The sequence below is a fragment of the Aythya fuligula genome, chromosome 2, assembly GCF_009819795.1.
Source record: "Aythya fuligula isolate bAytFul2 chromosome 2, bAytFul2.pri, whole genome shotgun sequence".
In the NCBI taxonomy this organism is placed as follows: domain Eukaryota; kingdom Metazoa; phylum Chordata; class Aves; order Anseriformes; family Anatidae; genus Aythya; species Aythya fuligula.
In genome coordinates this window covers 113,858,624-113,880,309 of record NC_045560.1, presented here as the reverse complement: position 1 = coordinate 113,880,309, position 21,686 = coordinate 113,858,624, and the positions used below count along the sequence as shown (strand labels likewise).

At 42.0% G+C, this 21,686-nt stretch overlaps 1 protein-coding gene across 2 annotated transcripts in view; it reads left to right on the top strand.

Moving 5' to 3' along the window:
* Positions 1-21,686, top strand: part of MAPRE2 (microtubule associated protein RP/EB family member 2) — a 98,165-nt gene that overhangs the window by 13,629 nt on the left and 62,850 nt on the right. Inside the window, exons 1-2 of one of the 2 annotated variants that reach the window (XM_032181226.1) lie at positions 9,125-9,169; positions 13,223-13,284. In XM_032181226.1, coding sequence (XP_032037117.1) covers positions 9,152-9,169; positions 13,223-13,284 — 80 coding nt within the window. In that variant the 5' untranslated portion in view covers positions 9,125-9,151. Of the gene's footprint in view, positions 1-9,124; positions 9,170-13,222; positions 13,285-21,686 lie in introns of those variants that run through there. The other variant, XM_032181227.1, reaches the window with a different exon arrangement.

Here is a 21,686-nt window from a genome sequence, read left to right as displayed (position 1 = left end):
GTTAGATGAGGCCCTGGGCAACCTGGTCTAGTGGGTGGCATCCCTGCCTATGGCACGGGGGTTGGAACTGGGCTGTCTTTGAGGTCTCTTCCAACCCAGGCCATTCTGTGGTTCTATGACAATCATGCAAATAAGCAACACTTCCCATCATGAGGCAGGAGCCTGAAGTTCAGCTCCTCTTTCCCTTGTAAGAGCTGAAAGGGGAGTTGCAGCAGATGCAGTGACAATGAAAGCTCTCTTTAAATGGCTGAGATCTAAAGAGATTTTGTTTATGGCTGCAGATAAAATAAACTGAGAAAGAAATGTAACTGTCAGTCTCCCAGTCAGATGTCACTTGACCTGAAATAACTTGTGTGAAGTGTGTAAGATGCTTGAAGGCCACATCAGGTAAAGGATGTGATTAGCATTATATCTGACTTCAGGATGATGTATTGTCTGCTGCAGCAATAATCCTTCACTGGATGCAGGGACTACAGGCAACACATGATCATGTTAGAAAAACAGATAAAGAAACACCACGATGGGCCTGTCAAATGACAGGGAACTTATTATGCAGCTGTGGACCAACAAGAAACGTTTGTCTGACCGATGGCAGTGATATCTTTTGTCTTCCTTTGAAAGGATCGCGTAGCTACTGGTACAGTTTCTGTCCATTAAAACAATGTGGCACAGAGAAGTTGGTGCTGCTTTGTTCACTGTGTATTACTGTGAAAATTTTGTATTTTTCAGTATTGTCTTCCTCTCTTTGAGTGAAGAACTTATTTGAGGCTTTATTGAATGTTTGATGCACAGTAAGAGAAAATATATAGGTTATGCTGCAGCCTGAATACCACTATTTAAGCTTTCTAAGGCAGTGGTATAGGGGCTGTTATTTCCTACGTATGTCCCACTGTGTACTACAGTGTTTATCTGTTTTTTGTTGGTGGTGCTTTATTTATTTTTTTTTTGTATGACCTGTTTACTTTTGACTTCTATGACTTGAAACTGCAGGAAGAGGCTTGCTGAGAGCAACGTCTGAGGTAAAATAGAATGGTGTATTTCCTTTCCCTGTCTCGCAGCCCCAGGCATACAGGCTGGTCCTGGAGGGTGCTGGCAAGCTTGCTTCTGAGAGCTGGGAGCCTGCATGCTCACAAAGTGCTGCAGCAGGGCCTGAGCTTTAAGGGGGAACCACACCACTCTTTTGTGATTTGAGCATAAGTGATGTATTAGAGGCTTTCAGTCTGCAAAGCTGATTTTATTAGAATGTAAAAATACATAATAAAAGGAAAAGTACATTTTCAATAGGAGAGAGATCTGGCAGGTGAGATTAAGCTCTTTAATAATGTATACCTTCCACACCTGATATGTCCCATGCAGTAGAGTCCTTCCCCCCATCTTTTCTAGTTTTCTATATATTTTTTTTTTGTGGTTTCTGAAGAAATCTGCACCACCCCAGGGGCCTGAAGGAAAGCTCCTTTCCACTTCCTGCTGGGCTGACCAGCAGGACTGATTTGGTTCCCTGGTGCGAGCCCAAATCCTCTCCCTGGTATCTATGTATCACGCTGACCATACAGGGTTTCACTCCCAGCTCTCCCACCATGCACACACTCAGCTTTTTCCAGGGGGGCACACATCCCCACACATGCACACCTTCCTCTTTCCTTCCTCCTACCTTGCTCCTCTGGGGCGTGCGCTGCAAAAGAATGAGGCTTTATTCCAAATTAATAATCTGCTGTAGAAGAAGCAGCAAATGTTTCTGCAAATGAGTTTATTGGCTTCTTAATGGCAGAAAATTATGTTGGCTTGCATGTCCTGTTTTCCAGTGTGGAACAGTAGGAAAAGGAGCACAACACCTCAACAAGAGGAGGTTATAAGTATCTGCACTAAGGAAAGCAACAGTATTTCCAGGAATAAAAATAGTTGGCTTCCAAATATAACAAGTCATTCCAATAAAGCTGAGACTACTTCAGTTGTATTATTCCTTGCATACCTTGTACAACAAAATACATCGTCTTGGTCATTTTTGTATTCTGGAAATTTAACTTCAACATCAATTTGTCATCAAAAAAAGAGTGGGAAAGCTGAACCCTGGAAGTGTTCTTTAGGATAAAGCAGTTTGGCAAAACTGACACGTTGCACTGGGGGAGAGCAGAGTAACACTGAAGTAAAATGATGTGCTCGTGCTCTAGACAGGCAAAAGGCATTTAGTTTGTTTGATAAGTTGCCAAACATTGTCATTTGAGAGTGTTGTAAAGACTTCCAGCTGTCTGTATGGGAACAAAATATCTGGGTGAATTAGAATTTGTCCCAGTGAACGTTTCACCAGAAGTGACCTTGCCTGATCTGGTTAATTCAAGTACAACTTGCAACCTCCCGATGATGTTTTTGACCAAGATGGCGCTTCTCCAAGCATCCTGTCTGACAGTGAGTTGAAGGGCTGTACTTGCAGGAGCATGGCAGGATGCAGGGATTCTGCCCAGCTGTGTTAGGGCTCTGGAGAGCTGGGGTGCGCTCTGACCAGGGCGGCTGGGTGGGCCGTGTGGGTGAATGGGTCTCATGGGAAAGCGTAGGCTGAATCTCATGCTTTTGCTACATGAGTGAACAAGTAAGCTGGCTACCAAAATGGGAGGAAAATGGACTTATACCACAAGCATACCTTAAGTGTTCATTGGATAGCTATGGGGAGACCTGTTTTCAGATGATGTTCGATGCTTCTAGCTGTGGGTGCTATCTAGCTCCATGACTTGTTCCCTTGATTGGTCTTGGGCACGTCTGGTGTGTCCATAGCTGACTAACCTTGCTGAGAAGAGAAGGGCTCTGTTAAATGAATACATATTTGGGAAACAAGAATCTCACTTGCAATTTGGGGCTCTAAATAAAACTGCATGTTTGCCTTTCACATGTATTTTATACCTAGCTACTTTGTTAAAGTAGCTGTGCATAAATCCATCAGCCAGTTGCCTTCTTGGGAGCCCTGGATGCAAAGAGCATGAGCCAGTTCATGCAAGACAGGAGGTGTGCTAAGCACTCTTTCAGACTCAGATGAAGGATCTGAAAAAACTCTAGGAGGCTGCCACCTTAAGGCATTAAGAGTAGAAAGTGACACAGCCTGAGGAAATCTTATCTAGCAACATTGACAGGGGTTGTGTTGTCTAGGACAGACTGCATGTGCCTGAGAAGAAACAGTAAGCGTAATTATTCGGCACAGCATTTGCTGTACTGGCAGGTCTACAAAAGAGGGAAAGTGCTGTTTATGTTGAGAGAGAGAGAGATGGATTTCCCAATAAGATTGGGTCAGACAAATGCTTAGTCTTTATCATAAAGTTCTCCATACAACAGGAATGATGAGAAACAACTGCCAGTGTTCTGCTTCTCCATTCAAGCTAAAAGACTTTGCCTTCTAGATTTAACAAAAAAAAAAAAAAAGACCAGTGTAGAAGTTCAGTCAACTGTAAGGGAAATAAGGGGCGTGTTAAATGGTGAATTGGTCCAAAGTATCCATTTCTCCAGTTAAGTGGTGACTTTCTTTGCTTAGTTTGGACAGCAAACAGGAAACATAATAAGCATTTGGGAAGGGCAGTGCGAGAAGTATCCACACTTAAACTGTATATACTACTGAAATGAGTTTAGTGCTCCTCCAGATCAGTACTTGCAGGCAGTGTGCTGAAAGAAAAAAGTTTCCAGAGCAAAATATTGTGGAAGTTCAAATTCAGTCTGATATGGTAGAATAACTTGGAAATCTCCCAGTCTGCTTTTTTTTCTGATGAGCAGAAGTGATGCACATCTTCAAGTTAGTGAATCATTTCACTGTGTTCTGTGGCTCTTGTCCACAAAACAAATACAGAAAAATAATCATTCCTTTGACTTTTGTACTGCAGTCTCTTAGGGGAAAAAATAGTGCAGCTCACATGCAGCCTAGAAACCTCTGATTTGGTAAATTCCAGATATAAGCTGTCCTTTCAGGACAAAGTAATGTTAACTGGAGAGGTTGAAGTCTGAGGCCTTTGCCCAGCCTTTTGAACCCCCTCCCATATGACTTGCTTTAGTTGTGTAATAACATAAACTAAATGAGATAACAAGCTGTGACCCTTATCTCACAGACTGGAATGTTTTCCTTCAACTTGAAGCTCACAAGCTGTGATCAGGTGGCTATGTTATTGTAACTGAAGGAGTAGAAGGTATTCGTGCAGCTTTCAGATACAACCCTACTTTGATGAACCTCTCAATGACACTCTTCATTTCCTTTAATAGAGAGATCTTTCTAGTTTCCAGCTCTACAAATGGTCAAAATCCAAAAATACTAGCTTGTTCTGTGCTTCTTGTGTCAAATATTTAGGTCTTGGAATTTCAGCTATACTAATTACTTGTATGGGGTCACTATCACAGTGCAAGTGTCCTCAAACTTCCATGCATTGTAGCTTTCCCAGTTTGCAGACAGGAAGCAAGGTTGCCCTCATTTGCTGATGGGATCAGAAGCCTACACTTGTAAAAGGTCTTACTGAGAGCACAGGCATCTGTACTTGTCACTGAAGTTCTGCTTCTTAGGGTGACCAGAGCTGCTGCCGCCTGGGTGGACTGAGCAGTTCAGCGCATGTTGTTTTGAAACATCAGTTAGGTACCAAAGGGTTTTTCTGCCTGCTTCCCCAAGGGATCCAGTCCTGTCAGCATGCTCAGATCATGTTACCTGTGCTACACACAGCAGTTGATGACTCCTTTGATTTAAAATGTGTGGTAGAGTGTGAAGTGACAGTATGCCATTCTTCCACCTTGCAGATGAGGATGGCTGGAACAGACAGACACTGGTGAGGATCTCCCCATGAATAGCTTGGATAAGGCTTAAAACACACACTACCAAAGAGTTTCATGGCCACCTGGCTGTGATTAAGTCACTGGGACAACCTGATCTCTTTTCTTTACAGATTAAATAATGTAAAAGGTGAACACAGTCCTTTGAGCAGAGATAGGCACTCAGGGACACTAGTACTGTTGGGGATATATGGAAAAGTAGCTCTCACATACTACCTGGCAAAACTGGCTAGTTGGTATTTACTAGGTGAAAATGAGAGAGTGAGAACACTCCCATTCTTTTTGGCTTTTGGTTTGTCTCTGAGTATTTGTGGTAAACTGTAGTACAAATGTGGTGATGTTACCTCATTCAGTGTACCTTCATCTGTCATGTGAGTACATTATCTAACCAGAGGTTCATGAGGACATTTCCACAAACTGGCCTTACAGCCTTCACAGGTTTGTACATCCCCAATGGACTGCAAGTACTGCTTTCTGCTCAAGTGAGAAAGAAGTCCCAGAACTCTTTAACTTCTTCAAGGGCTATAAAGAGCAAAGATTTGTGTGTAGATTTTTCTTAGATATATTATGCATTACATATTAATAATACACTTACGTATTGCATATTTAGATTTGTAGAGCTTAGGGATATGGTTTAGTGGAGGGCTGTTAGAGTTAGGTTGGAGGTTGGACTCGATGACCTTGAGGTCTCTTCCAACCTAGAAAATTCTGTAAATCTCTGTGAATTTTGAAGAGGTGAAATTAAAATCAAGATACAAGATTTTGTCTTGTTTTAATCAGCTCCACGGATACTGGAATCTGTTTTTACATCCTTCATCTTTGAGTTGGTCCTTTTTATTATTATTTTTTAGGAACTTGAGGCAGAGAAAGACATACTGAATTTATTTATTTTTTAAAAAAGTACCCCAGCTAGGGCAGGCAACAAACAGCCTGCAGTTATGACATTTTCACACAGACTGGATGATACAGGTTTAAAAAAGCTTCTGGAGGTTGCCTGGTCCAGCCCTTGTTGGACCTAATCCTAATAGGTTTGGTTGTTCAGGGACTTGTTGAGCTCTGTCTCAAAGAGCACAATTCACAGATTCACTGGACCACTGTCATGATAATGCCTGGTCCCTGGAGGTGTTCAAGGCCAGGTTGGATGGTGCCCTGGGTAACCTGGTCTAGTGGGTGGTGTCCCTGCCTGTGGCAGGGGGTTGGAAACTAGGTAATCTTAAAGGTCTCTTCCAACCCAAGCTGTTCTATGATTTTGTGATTAAAAACAATTCTCCTAACATGTAATTAGGACTTGCCCTGCTGAAACTTGCCTGTGGCCTCTTGCGCTGCCAATGTGTTCCTTTTGAGAGGGGCCTGGCCCTATCTTTTCTGTTCCCTCCCCTTAGGTGGCTGTGGGCTGCAATGGGACATTGCCCCACACCCTGAGCCTTCTCTTCATCAGGCTGGACAACCCCAGATCCCCCAGCCTCTCCTGCCTCACATGTTCCAGCCCCTTAAACAACTGGGTATGCTGGGCTGGGCTCCAGTATGTCTGTGCCTATCTGGTGTGGTTTGTGGCTCCCCAGGACACCAGTAGGCCACTTTCACAAGTGCTGATTACAGGGGAACAATCACCGGATCTGCAAACACAGACCCAAGTGGGGTTGGCCTTCTTTACTGTGAAGGGCATACTGTTGAGTCTCTTTCAACTTGCTGTCCTCCAAGACCCCCAGTTTTGTTCTGTTTTTCCTCTGAAGTGGCTTTCCAGCTGGCTGGTACCCAGCCTGTGCTGTCCATCAGGACTGCTTCCCTTCCAGGGCCAGGTGTTTTCCAGGCTACATTTGGTTCTTTCCTGAGCTGAAATAGGCACAGGTAGTGAATGCTCTGCAGTCTTGGAGACTTGAAAGACACTGAATTCCTCACCTTAACAGAGGTCACTGGGCTGTCAGCTGGATATACCAAGCAGCAGGGTGGTGCTTTGGAGCAGAGGATTGGTAGGAGCCTTTATCCCTCTCTATGCAGACACCTAGCTGGTTTGTGCTAGAATAACCTCTGATATGCTTATTTTTCTTCACTCATTGTAGAAAGATCTGAAAAATGAATGTCACGATACAGAGGGATTCAGCCCATCTAATCTTAGGTACCGAATTCAGCCCATAATCCTAACTGAACTACATGCATTTTTCTCAGGCATGTCTACAAGTGTCAGCATTACATTGAGGGGTAACACCTAAATGTAAATGGTTTAAATGCCTTTTAAAGCTCTTAAATAATCTTTTTCTAAATATTTTGCTGGTCCTGAAGATGGTATGTTTTAGAAGCCTCACAAAGTTCTGCAAGTCCCTCAGTTTGTTGTGGGTGCCTGTACACCATGAAAGTCATCAGACACTTCCTACCATGCTTGTTCAGCATGCTGGTTTTCAAAGAATGCCAGCCTGGGTATTTCAGCATACTATGCTATCAGGGCTCATGTTAACCCTCAGTTTTTGCTGTCCTAAGAACTTCAGAAAATGTGTTTTGGATCAGAACACAGATTCTCTATTTTATTTATTACCTTTGAATGTATTAATGCTTTTTCCTTGGACCTTCTTTTTAATTATAAGGTTGACTAGCCTATAAAATTTCAGCCACAAAATGCAGCCTGAAGCTGAACATAGGAAGTGATAAATGTACTGGAAACTTAATATCCTGGATCTAAGCTGCAAGATGCTGCAAGCTGCCCTCAATGTCTCATTTCTTCCAGACTGAACAGGGAAAAGCTCTCTGTACCCACTAGTCTCCAGGCCATACCTGAGGAGGAGTTCATACTGCAGATATTTTAAAGCTTAATATTGGAGTCCATTCAGTGGAGTTGTTCCCTGTATCCCTTTCAGTACCAGTTAGCATGTTCCTGCCCTCCCAGTTGTGCTGACCTACTGTTGGTGGGGCCCTGCTGCGTACTGAAATAAAAGATTGCCTCAGTTTGTTGGTTGTTTTTTGTTTTGTTTTGTTTTTTTTTACTTTAATCTGCAGAAAGGTAACTATGAAATGGGATCCCTTTCTTGGTCTGTTTCATAGAGTTGTGATTCATGTAAGCTGTGACTGGATTCAGAGCTGTTCTAGCAGAACTGCAGAACAGCCCAGAGATACGAGGAGAGAACACCTAGGGCTGAAATACCTTAGGCCAATACTATTGCCAAATTCTTTGTAACCTGAAACCTTAGTCAGTGCTGGCTTTTCTTGCCTCACTGCAAAACATATGCGTCACCACAGCATAACTTTGTGTATGAAGAGGGAAGTATTCAAAAGAAATGTTAAGTTATTCTGGTGTATGAAATAATGCAGAACTGATTGATTCTAGTCATTCTTAGACCAAGTACACTGTACAACATTGTGTAATGTCTACCAAAATAACAAATCCAAATGCATAACGAGTTAATAGATGCAGAAATGTGTCAATAGTAAACTGCAGTCAACTGTAAATCAGACAGGTGCCTACTAAAACTGGTGACTGTGTTGGATGTGGAAGCCAACAGATGTAGACACTGACGATGCAAGAAAAACAGACTTTTAATTAGTGTGGTGGAAGTTGGAATGCAGACATCAGTGACTCTGAACCAAAGTTTAAACAGAAGAGTGTCTCAAGTAATTGAACTAAGATTGTTTTCTCAAAGTGCAAAGAGGAAAAACCGTATTTTTTTGGTTGAAATGGAGCTAAGTATGACACTGCAGCCTGCTGCTACATACAGAGAATGATAGATACACATCCTCATCAGTTCTTCCTGTTAAGTCTGCCACCTACTGCTTGATGCACTTGTTTGGCATTGCTTGTTACACCCCAAAAAAATAGTTTGCTGAAAGTGTCAGGCTAACTTTAGCTGATATCACATGAGGTGAGCTCAGTTACATCCTTTTTTAGTTGGAATATAATTGCTGCATCTCCAGGTGACTGGGCAGGAAGGCGGGGAAGGTGTTCATCGATGGGAGGAGGGCAGGTAGGCCCTGCAGAGTGGTGGGTGTCATGCTGTAACTGGCTGCAGCTTTGAGCCAGCCCTGTCTCCGAGGCACTTGCATCTTGGAAACTGCAGTTTCCGGGATGAAGGGGAGAAGAAAACAGAAATGAGAGAAGCTGGTTAACTGCCCTGTGGGGAGCAAATTTAGTGGCTTACCAAGCAGGATGGAAAAAGTCTTCTGGAGAAATGATGCATGTTCCTTGCTACTAAGTTGTTAAGCAGGATGTGCTCAGGTTTACTTTGTATGTTAACGAGCAAAAGAGATTGGTTGCTTTGTAAATGAGAGGGAGGGAACAGAGTTCTATAAGAAGACTCCAGACCTTTTTCGTGCCAATATGCGACTTGAAATCAGAGCACTGGCAGAGAAGCAGAACCGCTGGAACAAAGCCCTGTTTGAAATGGCAAGGGCAAAAGAGGTGGGAGGCTGTGTCGGGCGCTCGGTAGCGGCATCTCGCGTCTTCCATGACTGCCTTCCTTGTGAAGCGCTCCGAGTCAAAGCAGGGCATTTCTCATGGGTTTGGGTTGTGAATGGCATTAAACTCGGCTCTGTTGCTGTATTTGTTTTGAATCTGTGTCTGTGCCTTCCATATACGAACTGGGTTGTACAGTCCTGAATGGGGAACCTATGGGTAAGTTCAGGACTTACCCAGGAAGAGTGAGACAATGTAAGGTTGGGCTGTTAGCTAGCAGTAAGTTGAGACATCTGCCCAGCTGCTAGGTGTGCGGGTCTTCTCTTGCTTTGCTGTCTTTTGATTGTTTTGTGGATTTTTTGGTGATTTGTGCACAAGTCAAAAAAAAAAAAAAAAAAAAAAAAAACAAAACACAGCAATTCTTTCCTTCAACACTGAAAGCATCAAAATTAATCTTTCAGTTCAACTTTTGAAGGGGAAAATATATGTAAACAGTGTTATACGCTGTTTCCTGGTTTACAGTCTGAGTTTGTCAATTTCTGTAATTTGTCAAGCTATTTTCTGCTCAGTGAATGCCTGGACAGCAGCCACAATGGGTTTGCTTGAATTCTTTCAGTTGCTAAAAATAAGTTGGTTTTGAAGTTGTTCTATAAATGCCGAGGATATCTGAGGCAATAATAGGTGACTGTCAGCCTATATTGCAAGTTGTTTTCATGTAACATCATTTTCCCAGCCCTCAGCAGGGGGAGGAAAAAAAAAATCTGTGCAGGATGGTAGAAAGCATCCAGTCCACTGAGACAGAAGGCTCTACCACCAAAAGGGAAATACAGCTCCCTGACACAAAGTTTTGAACATATATAGTCAAATGTCATAGAAGGCATTTTTCTTAAATCACCTCAAACATTCTGTCCTAACTCTTCCTCACCGGTCCTTTCAACTAATAGCTATGGCTGCTACTTGTAGTACGAGTCTGTGGTGTGCATCTAGAAGCTGTTGTACGTTGTTTTCTGCAGCTTACCTTTGCTTCACTGGCTTATTTTTTGGCTTAGCAGCTTGGCTTTTAGTCTTCTTTCTCAAATCCTTCTTGCTCATTCATTGTTGGGTTGGTTGGTTTTGTGTTTTGATCAGTACTCATTGAGAACTAAATGTTTTATAGAGTTTCAAAAGACTTTGTCGTAGAAACACCTTCAGTTTGTATGAACAGGTTCAATAGGTGACTAAGATTGTGGATGTAGAAATATCTACCAGAACATAAGTTCACAGAGAGGAACAGATGCACTGAAAGTGAGTACATGAAAGCCTCCTGAGAGCAGATGAGCCCCGGGGAGCAGTGGTCCTGTTGAATCCACTGAATGTCCTGAGATCCAATACACTTTCAATAGCAAGAGTCTGCTGAATCTGTCCAAGGCCCCTATCATCAATAGCATGTTGTGGAACTCAACTGCATCTGAAAAAGAGGCAAACATGGGCTACAGGGCTACACATACACCTGGCAAAATGAGGGACTCCATGAGGGACTTTCTGAACACCTACCTGGAAGCAAGTGGCCTGACAGTTTGACACCTTCATCTGGGTTTGTCCTCATGACTTTTTGAGATCCTTTAGATATTTATCTTCTCCCTTCTTACCTCTTGGCCTTTTTCCTATTCTTACCAGTATGGAAGGAATACATTCTTTAGATGCCTTGGTAGGTGACTTAGGAAGAGATGGAAGTGTATTTTAAAGTCAGCATGACCTATGTGTTTTGGGGAGTTTTGAGGGGTTGAGTCATGTTAACAGGTTCATGTATAGTGGCGATATGATGCCGGTGTCTGCAGATGTGAGCTGTGTGTGGATTGGCATGTACTGGGAGAAACCTCTGGCATCCTTCCTTCCCCCCTTGTTTTCATTGCATGCCTTTATCCCTCCACCTTTCCAAAGAGGACTCTGTCTCCCCATCGTTACCTTCCACACACCCAATAACTAGGACCTCTACTGCATTCCTGTGTCCACCTAAATTAAATTCCACCCTAATGAGCCAATGTTTCCTACCACTCCCTTGCCTGGATGCTGCTCTGGCATCTGAAGCCAGAAGTACAGGTCGAGGTGTTGGCATGGCTTGCAGAGCAGGTGGAGACCTAGGAGTGCTACCGCACTTGGCAGCAGATGAGTGACAATTACCTCTTCTGGCCATAGCTGTCGCACGACTCCTGTAGCTCAAGTAAGCAACTGCATGCAGGCAGAAGTCAGGAGACGTTGCTGAGTTGTACCTCTTTGGTTTAACCTCTGCATATACTCATCGGGCTTCAGGGGCCTCTACTATGAGGACTTTTTCCCCCCCCTCTTTTTTTTTTTTTTTTTACTACATTATTTATGAGAGAAGTTCAGCAAGGTGTCATTACTCAAAACACTCAAACTGAGGTCTACTTGCTGAAGGCAATGAAATCGTTACCTGTCTTCAATAAATAATTTTCTGACCACTCTGCTCAGAAAATATAACATAGAAGATGTGCCATGAACATATTTTCCCTTGCGTTTCTAAGGGAATCACCATGTTTCTTCACTACTTTCACCTGTTAGAAGTTCTGGCCAACACCTCATGTAAGAGCACTTCTAAATGTTGTCTTGGAGTGTCCTATCCCTGAAAGTTATTGGAGCTCTGCTGTTAGATCACAGCTTCAGTTCAGGGGGTCTAGTTGACTAAAAGCCAACATACCACATTGGATTTGCAGTTCCTATGCCAATAGGATGCCTGAGGTTTGTCAGCTGTGCTGGAATCACTTTCCACATTAAACAAATGGAGGAAAAAAGAGTATATTGAAAAGCAAAGCTTAAGAGTCTTGGAGAGATTCAAAGAAATGAAACAATAACATGTTTAATAGCTAATTCCCCTTCTGGTTTGGCTTAAAGGTAGCTTCAGCCTTCCAGTCTGCTAACAGGATTCCTAAGTCCTCTGCCAGGATGAGTCACAGCTCCTGGAGCTGGGATCCAGTTTTCTAGACAAGCTGTATTTAAAGGTCTGTTTACCTTTTCCAGGAGATAATGTATTAGAGAGAGACTTGCTTTGTGTTTTTCTCATCTCAGAATAGGATTTATGATGAATGTAAATTCACCTGCCGGGGCTTCTTGCATCCCTCAGTCCTGATTCAATCTAAGCACCACTGGGATCCCATTTGATGTAGTTTCATGCTGCTCTGCAGGGATGGATGCCTTTAGAACACCCCTCCCTGCTGGGCTGTCCCAACTAGTTGACCATGAATGCAAAACAAGCAATATTCAGGGCCTTGGTCTGAGTAAACCATTATTTACCTGCTAGGAAAAAGATTTCCTGCTGACTGAGGAGGTGAATTAAGAAACCTCGCCATGTAACCTTAGTATGTAATTCATAACAAATTGAAAACCACATATGGTTGCTCCTGCTTATGTTTCTGTAGCCTGTAATGTAGCACTTGCGAGAATGGATATGAGGACAAATCCAGCGATTGTAGGAAAACATATCTAGGAACACAGAGAGGAATGGTTCTTAAATGTGGCTGTTGCACATGGCAACATGATGGCTTCACTGCCAAGTAAGGAAATTTTAAGGATTGCCACTGGGTTTTAGAGTTGTATTAGCAAAAACCCAGGTTTTCCTGGGTATCAGTTTGTGTTTCTCAATGGTAGTTTTTTTCTCTGAAAAATCTGTTCAGGCAAGTGCAGCAAGGCCCCGGTTGCATGACACAACAGTCATAACTGATTGCCTGTGCTCTGAAGAAACATGTCAGATGAAGAAACAGCAATGTGCCCAGCAATTATGAATAAACTCTGAATGTAGCCCAGCACAAGGGACCTCATAGATCTGCTACTATATCAGAGGGACATCTGATTGTTGTGCAGATGTGTTAGACACTGAACTATTGTGAGCACAGCTGAATTAGGGTATTGTAATAAGGGACCTCTCCTCTTGCTTCATTTTTAGCATACAGCTACTGCATCACTGCCCAACCAATACGGGCAAAGACCATTCAGTGATTCTTTTTTTCCTCTTTTTTTCTTTCCAGTTTGCTTGTTGAACTAAGTGTTTTCATGTTTTCTTTCTAGTACCAAATTGCTGCAAGGAATAGTTCAAGCCAGCAACCAGGGAAAGTGTTTGGATGCTCAAAGTAAGTGTTGTCTTTTGTATGTGTTTGTTATAGTGGTTTCGACTGATAAAATCTACTCTAGAATTTTTGCTTGATGCCTTTAAGGAAATAGCTAAATAAGTTTGATATCAATAGTAAGTGATATTTCTTTGCAATGTCTTTGACAATGTAATTAAAAGATTCAAGTCATTAAAAGTTATTCATTCATAGAACAGAAATGATGAAAACTAAATTAGGTGCCACAAATATTTTGGACATAGTTTCAACTAGTGTCAGAAAGAATTGCTGACAGAAAGCAATGAAAAAGGGAAAACTGGGTGAATTTAACTTCTCTTCCATATTTTCTGGAACCTCAAGGAAATTATACTCTCGTTTTCACTTTTTCTTTTTTAAGTGTTAGCACTTCTGGACACTATTAGTGCTGCTTTCATAATGGTAAGTGGAAGAAGAGCAAAGTATGCTAAGTGCTGCTGCATGGGGTTGGTCATTTACATTAGATGCGACTTGTAAGGTGCTGTCCCTTTTCTAATTCCTAAGTGAGATTTGATTGTATCCCATCCAATCTGGGTGTTAACCCCAACTGTCCAGCCTCCAACCTGGCATCTATGAAATCCTTGCAGTGAGTCACCTGTGAAGGGATCAACGAAACAAGGAGATGCAAGGCCCACAAGGTGGCAATGTTTAGAAAGCCTTCTGAGAGGATGCTCCTGGAACAGATCTATGCTCCCTCCAGTTGCTGTCACTTGCTCCCTTTCTCTCGTTGCTGCTGCATCTGTGCTACTTACTACACAAGAAATCGTAACTGCTGCCACAATGGAGCATAGGATGCCCTGGTAATAAAACTCTTACTTGAATAGATTGGCCATTGGCACTGTTCACCATGCTGTGGTGGGTGCTGTGCATGCCTTTTCCCTTGGCAGCATTAGTGATTTGCAGTACAGTGTGGGGAGGTTTATTCATAGCTAGTGCTGGAAATATGCATAGCACTGAAATGATCCTACAGCTGTGTAATGAAGCACTTTAATGTTAAAATATGCCACCTTGTTTCTGCTAATGCTTGAAAAACTGTTACGAGCATATAAATTCTAGCTTTGGATTTAGGATAGGTTTCCGTTTGTGGTGGTTCTTTTGTTCATGTTTTGTAGTTAAAAGTAAGAGCTTTGTGTCTGAACTATTTTAAAGACTTGTTTCACCGTGAAACTAGGGATTTGCTCCAAGTTATTTAATGCCCTGAAGAAGCTTAAATGTTTGCAGAAGAATTTCTCCGGATACATGATAGATGAGAAATTATTCAGGGTAAGTTCTATGGGAAATAAAAGAATTGCCTGTGTTAACTGGCACAGATACACTTAAGGAGGCTGGCATTGGAAAAGGGAGAGTTAAGACAGGAGCCTCAGTTCAGATTCATCAGGTTGCAAGAGAAGAGTTGTTTCCAGAGCAATTAGAAGATATTCAGTTCTCAAGTGCACCTGGAAATCCTCAGTAGAACAGTATATAGTCTGGTGCTGAATGAGGCTTGTATGCATCATGGATGGATCTTGGGATAAAGTACAGGAGGAATCCAATACCAAGAGCTAGGAAAATGTATCATGGACACAGCACTTTTCATGAAGGTGTCACAGGTGGAAGTGCAGCAGGACAATGCCCTGTGCTCATCCCCGTTGCTTCTACTCTTGCCCAGGGTAGGTGACACTGCTTAAAGTACAGCTTCTTTACTTGGTTATGCTGCACTCTCACAAGTACTTTGAAACAACAGGAAATCTGAAGAAAACTGTGGACATTGAGATAGTACATGGCCATCAAATAGACACTTGCATGAGCAGACAACATCCTACCTGTCTAATAGGAACTTATCTGAAGCATGCAGATTTCCTGGAATCAGTAACCCTACCCTTGAAGCAACAGGCAGCTTCCCAGTGTATTCCCTGTGGGCTGCTACGTACTGCGTAGCCTTTCCTCTCCAAATCCCTTAGTCCTTATGGCCTATTATATGTCAAAATAAAGGTCTAGCTATCAGCCTTTTAATACCAGAGGTTCATTATATTGCTAAAAAGCTAACTGAGCTATTACAATTGCAAAAAGTAAATCCACGTAACATACTTGGGAAACCTTCTGATCATGTTTCAGTGCATTTGAGCCTGGCAAATGAGCATACTTATTCCTGGAGCTAAGTTATATGGAAATCAGCACAAAGAATGAATGCTGGAGTATCCAAGGATTTTACGGTTCTCACATTAGGATCTCTCATGTGCAAGATGTGAATAAGGGGGCTTTTGGCAGTTACTGTTCCTTGCTTGATGTATTAAGACTTAAAACACTTAAAATACTCTAATACTAGAAAGCAATGCTGGCTTATGCTGGAACATTAGGTCAGGAATAAACTTGTGTTTTGAGATAGAAGAGAAAGCAAATTATATATATATATATACACACACACATTATACTATGTATTTTTATAAATGCATCTATACACACAGAATGTATGCTTGTATGTTGAACTACTAATTCATGCCTTCTTTAGGGGAAACCTGAACAAAAAGGCCTGTATGACCTTTTCTCATTCCTTCCCTGAGCAGAACCAAATGTTCTCTGGTCATTCATGCAAAAGCTGCGTGGAGTTACTTAAACTGGGAAGAATAAAGAAGCATTTCCTCTCACTTCATTCTCCATACCTTCCAGCACTGGTGCAGGATAAAATGCTGCTTCTAGATAAGTGAGCTCTGTATCTCACTTGGTGGGAACCCTGCTAGTTTCCCCAGATTGGTCCCCTTAATTCCTACCAAAGACAACCTGGCTTCCCTAAGGGTTGCTTTGAACCTTCAGCCAAAATAATTCAGTAGTATGAAATATTTGAACTTCTGGCTGAGCAGCCTGCTTTGAAAGCCCTTTTCATCCTTTAGAAACAACGTCAGGTCCCCCAAAATGTAGCGGAGGACATCTGTTCAGGAGTCAGTCCTGCATAGGACACAGCTGCTTTATGTCTGGTTTTGATCCAAGACGAGAAAAGTGGAGACCTAAATTCTGAACCTAACGGAGCAAAGTTAACTTCAATGGAATGTTTGTGTACGGCTTCCTATGCACCCGTCCTCGTTCCCTTCTTAACTTAGGAATTGGTGAGCTTGAATAGCCATTTATGGTGTTGTCTGAAAATATTATGAACTTTGGGGTGATATTTATTTTTTCAGCATCCAGTACCAAAAATTATCCCACAGGAGCTCAGCAAAGCGGCTGATTCATCGGGAACATAACTTAGCTTTTCAAAAAAGATAATGCGTGGTTTTGTTAATAGTTAATAATGAGATCCTTTCAAATGCAGAAGCTGTCAACAGCGCTGACATAAATCCACAGTTACAAAAGCACAGAGACTTGTGGCTGGAGTTTTCTATTTAATAAAAACTCATTTTCCACTGTAAGGAGGATAATACCCTGTTTACATGCTACTAGTACCTTTTGTGCTCAAAATGTTACAGAAGCTATTTTTAATTTATACACAATATGACTGTTCAGAGGTTACAAAATGTAGCTACTTCGTGCCATGGCTGTTGAAGCTATGACAATATACAATTTAAAGAAAAATATGAATAATACCCCTATTTCTTGGCTTTTTTTTGTTGTTGCTGACTTCTGTGTTTTGCCTATCAGTGACAGTTCATTCAGATTTACTGAAGACCATTGATTCAATCAATTATTTAAGTTTTTCTCTATAAGCAAAAAATCCTTTTTTCCCAAGGACATTTTTTTAAAAATATGTTAAATATAAAGTATTCATGGTGCATATAAGATGCTGTAAAACACTTCATTTTTCAGAGCAGTTCACAGGTTTTTATAAACATAATCTTGCAAATGTGAGCAGAACCCACGTTGGCTCTGTGCAATCATGTTGCCTCTGCTGACAGACTGGATCAGTTAGGGTAACAGAGGATCTGCTTCCAGTGATCTTGGTGTCTTGCTAGTGTCCGTTTGCAAAACTGGCTGTAAGCATGATCAGGTGCTGAAAATCCAGGGGAAAGCAAATCACCTCTGGACAGGCTCCCAGAACAGCACCATGCCTGCTAAGAGCCCGAAGAAAGGGTTAATTTGGATATTCCACTTATCTTGAGGATGGTATTTGGTAGTGGGGTTTTTTGTTTGCTTTTGGTTTTTGGTTGGGTTGTTTTGTTTTCTGCTTCTTTGGTGGTGGGTTTTCCTTTTTTGTTTTGATTTTTTTTCAGGGGTCTTCATTTGTGTTTTTTGTTTTTCTTAATCCAAGTGTCAGCATTTTCCAATCTTTCTTTGCAGTCATCAGGGATGGAAACCTAGGCTTGCTGGCTGCTGTGACTCTTCCATCATTAAGTTGTTCCATGATCTGTGGCTTCCAGAAAATCACCCTATATGCGGAGTCACGTGAGCTGCTGACAGTGCACAGCATGCTGATGAGGTCAGGTGGAAGCACACGTTTAATTTTGGAAGTTGTCCTTAAGTTAAAAATGTTGCTTATAATTATGGCTTCTTCAGTCTTCCTGGAGCCTTGGATAGCCACAGGTGTGGCACAGTGTGGGCAAGCCATTGTTGTGTGCTCCGCTGCTGTGTCACAAGGTGGCAAAATTAGAGGTTTTCAGGACCTAGCGATTTGTTGTCCTTGTTACGTTTCCTCTTCTATTAACGCAGGGCTTGCACGCAAGCCCAAACTTTGTGGTCATCCCTATCTTCTCGTGCCTTTTGTTTGTGCTCCAGTGTGGAGCAGGCACAGAAAAGAGGCGTGTGGAGGCAGGAGCTTACAGAAGGGCAAAGCCGATGCCGCCGGAGAAGCCTCAGCTGGAGATCTGCCACCAACGCACGCACAGTCACAGCCTCTGTTAAAAAAAAAAAAAAAAAATCTGCTCTGAGAGATTAGATAGGCTGGGTAAATATTGCTGTTCCCCTTCAGCGTGGAGAGTGCTGGTCTGATTTTTTTGTGAATCAATATTCATAGTAGAAGGAAACCAGTGGTGCCCCCAAAATGAGGTTTATGAACTGGCTTCCATCAGGGCTTCATCCTCTTACAGGAGGTCTGGATTTGGCTCATCACTAATGACCTGAGCAGGCTGTGTGGGATAAACATGCTGTGAATAGTACTGGAGAAAATACTGTTACATTGCATCGTATGCTTTAAAAAGAGTAATTGGCTCTCACCTTGTGTCTTTGTGGAAGAACGCTATTGACTGCATTCAAGTATTTTCAGACTTGATCTGATTTCATAACCGGGATCCTTTTTGTCTAATGTAAGAGGCTTCATGTAATCACTCTTAAATCTAAAGCTTATGTTTGACAAGTGGGTCACTGGTTAATGGAAGCAAGTAAATCCAGCTGTTTATCTTTTCCGTAAGATCATGCACTTTCTGTGTGCTCTTGTGCGCTCAGAATGGAGATGTGTACATTTTTAATGGCACACCCTCTATTTTTGAGCAGGGACCTGAACTTTATTTTGTATTTCATCTGCCCTCTACATTCAAATCAAATAAAATGTCTCAGCAGTACTTCAGCTGGTATCAGATTTGATTCACAAATACATATCACTGGTTGTTGTATTGTTAATTTAATTGCTAGGTACCTTTTAAAAATCTTTAATTTGATGCTATAAAAGAAAATTCACTGAGGCACATAACCTCACAAGCACTATTTCTGCCCCCCAAGCCCCAGTATTTGTGTGTGTTTCCGTGAACAGATGCACCTTCCAATACAGCTTTCCTCCAACTAGCTTTGGCTCATAACCAGGCAAGGACATATTTTTTCTAATTCTGAATTTCAGAATTCCAGAAAGTGCTCGTAGTATGCTGGTAGCTAAATAAAGCACTTGCAGCATTAGGCTAATAAAGGGCTCTAAGTATTCATGGAAACTTGCTCTGATATGCCAAGTTCCAAAAGTCCTCTTAGGAAATGTCTGTCAGTGAGATAAGTTTCCTGACACAGTTTTCAAACCTCTTGTTTTGTTTTCGTTCAGGGCACTAACATCAGTGTAACTTTGTGTTTAAAAGTATCTGTAAAAATATATATTTTTTTTTCCCTCTTCATTTGAAGACTTTGATAAAGGCTGAGTAAACACGAAGGTGATAATGAACATTGACTGTTACGATTGGAAAAGGTTTGTTTTCCATCAATAAGTGAGGAAGCTACAACTTGTTTAAGCTTACACAATGGACTCATGTGAGGTAGTAGTGAAAATGTACTTGGAAGAAGAGCTGCTTGCTCCCAACAAAGCAGCACTCCTCGAGTTCTCTGTGGGCTAGTGACTGCAAATAAACCCTTGCAACCTGGTGTTTGAGAGGTGCCGCGGTGCCCCCAGGGTTTCCAGCTGTGAGGTGTGTTAACAGGACATGTGTCACCTGCAGTGTGCGAGCTCTGGAGGTGATGCAGCCATAAATACAGGTGTTGCTTCTTGTGGTGGCTGCGTGTGAATGTGCATGTACCTTAGCAGGCAAGTGGTGCAGCACATTCCTCTGCCTGCGGAGGAGAGGAGGCATAATTAGCTAATGACAATGTGTTAGCTGGACAATAGGCATGCTGGGGACTTTGTCTGGGGGAAGGAAACCAGTGTGACCCAGGTTCTCTGCAGGTGGTTGATGAAGGAAAGTGGAAATTGCTGGAGCACTACAAAGGGTGATGCTTAACAAAGGAAGGGCAGAAAAGAATGGGGGAAGGAACAATGGGCAAACCCCAGATGTGGAAGAAATCTCGAGATGAAAGGAGGAGCCATGCATCTAGCTGTAGCAATGGAGAGAAGGGATGGGTTTGGTTAACTCCAGAGTTAGTTAGAAAACACAAATAGAGCTAAAAGGATACATGGATCCAAAAGCAAACCCTGAGAGGAGGGGTTGGGACCCAACACCTGGTGATGAGGGTGAGGCAGGGGAAGTTTGTGCAGATGAATGACAGCAATCTTGTTCTAACAGCAGGGCCTGTTTCTGTACTTGCAAAATGAGGAAAGCTGACAGCATTGTACAAAAGCTGTTTTTTGTCAATGTCCCAGATAAAAAGCAATTACCGAGAGGAGGGAAGGGCAGAATGCAAAAACAAACAACAAGAAAACACAGCCCCTTTTGTGTAATTTCTTGGCGTTCACTAATTTGATGGTACTTGATACACATTTGCTTTGTAAGAGAACAGTTTGTAGCATGCTGTAGGAGCACAAGGAAACTTCTTGTAGAGTATTTTTGCAGCAAGGCACTGAATTCTTGGGTTCTGCAGTTGCTGAATGTTCGCATACTACTGAATGACTTGGCAGTACGATTTTGATTTTGAGTCAGGCGTGAATACGCTCTGTATTTCTTTCCCATTAGCTAGAGTATGTAATAATGTTTATGTTGGCTTTTTGCTGGGTGTGGGAGGACAGGCACCTAATTAACAATTTCCTGGGGCAAAGTAACCCCTCCAAATCTCGGTTTGTAATGGTCAGGCCCTTTCTGTTGGCTGGTTGAAGCATTTTTGCTTCAGGAATAGGTATCCAAAAACTTAATCGACCATCTGCTGGAGTTATTGCTTTCTTGTGCCAGCCTTCTCTTTTCCTCTTTAGCAGTGGTGAGTGTCTTGGACAGCTTGATGATTGTTGGCAAGGGTAATGTTCCTTGCAATGGGCTATAATCCCTGTGCAAGCTTCACATGTTCAGTACCTGTAATGCTGATGCTGGAAAAGGCAATGCTGTAAGCACGATAGGTCTTGGCCAATAATCATTGCAAAGTATTTAAACTTCTCCTTATGTTACATACAGGTACCAAATAGTCATGTGGGGCATTAAATGACTTGGATAACATGCACAAATCAAATAGCTGTCAGCTTCAAAATGCTCTGTTGTACAACATGAACAGAGAATCACCAATCCCAAGAGTTGTTATTAACTATTCTTGAATTCCTGATATATAATATCAAAGCCAAGTCAAGTTTTCAGTGGAGTAATATAGCAAGAAGCATTAAAAATCATCACCTACTAATAAGGTATCACTGTGGTGTGGGATTACAGCCATATCAGGCTTTCACTTTAGAAACCTGCACCGTTGGCAGGTGATGTTGCAAAGCATTTGCCCTCCCCTATGTCCCAATATTGCTTTTTTGAAATATATCATTAGACTGAAGTGCCATCAAAGCACATTGCTGTTGTTTTCAGTGTAGAATGTAAGAAGGAACATCAGAGAGGTAGATGATACATTCTTTTATGTCATTTTTAATTTCATCCTTCATTTTTCTAACCTCTCTAGCTCCAAGAAAGCCAGAGCTTCCTCAACAGTTGAAAATATGTAAAGAAATGCTAGGTTTCTCTCCTACTGTCTCATATATCAAAAATCTCCTGCTCTTTAATCATTTATAATTTGATTCATTGGTTTTGTTTAGGATACGAATGTCTGAAGCCCTGGCCATATGATTTATTAATAAGCATGGAAACTTAAAAAATCCCTCTCTACCAGAACACTAA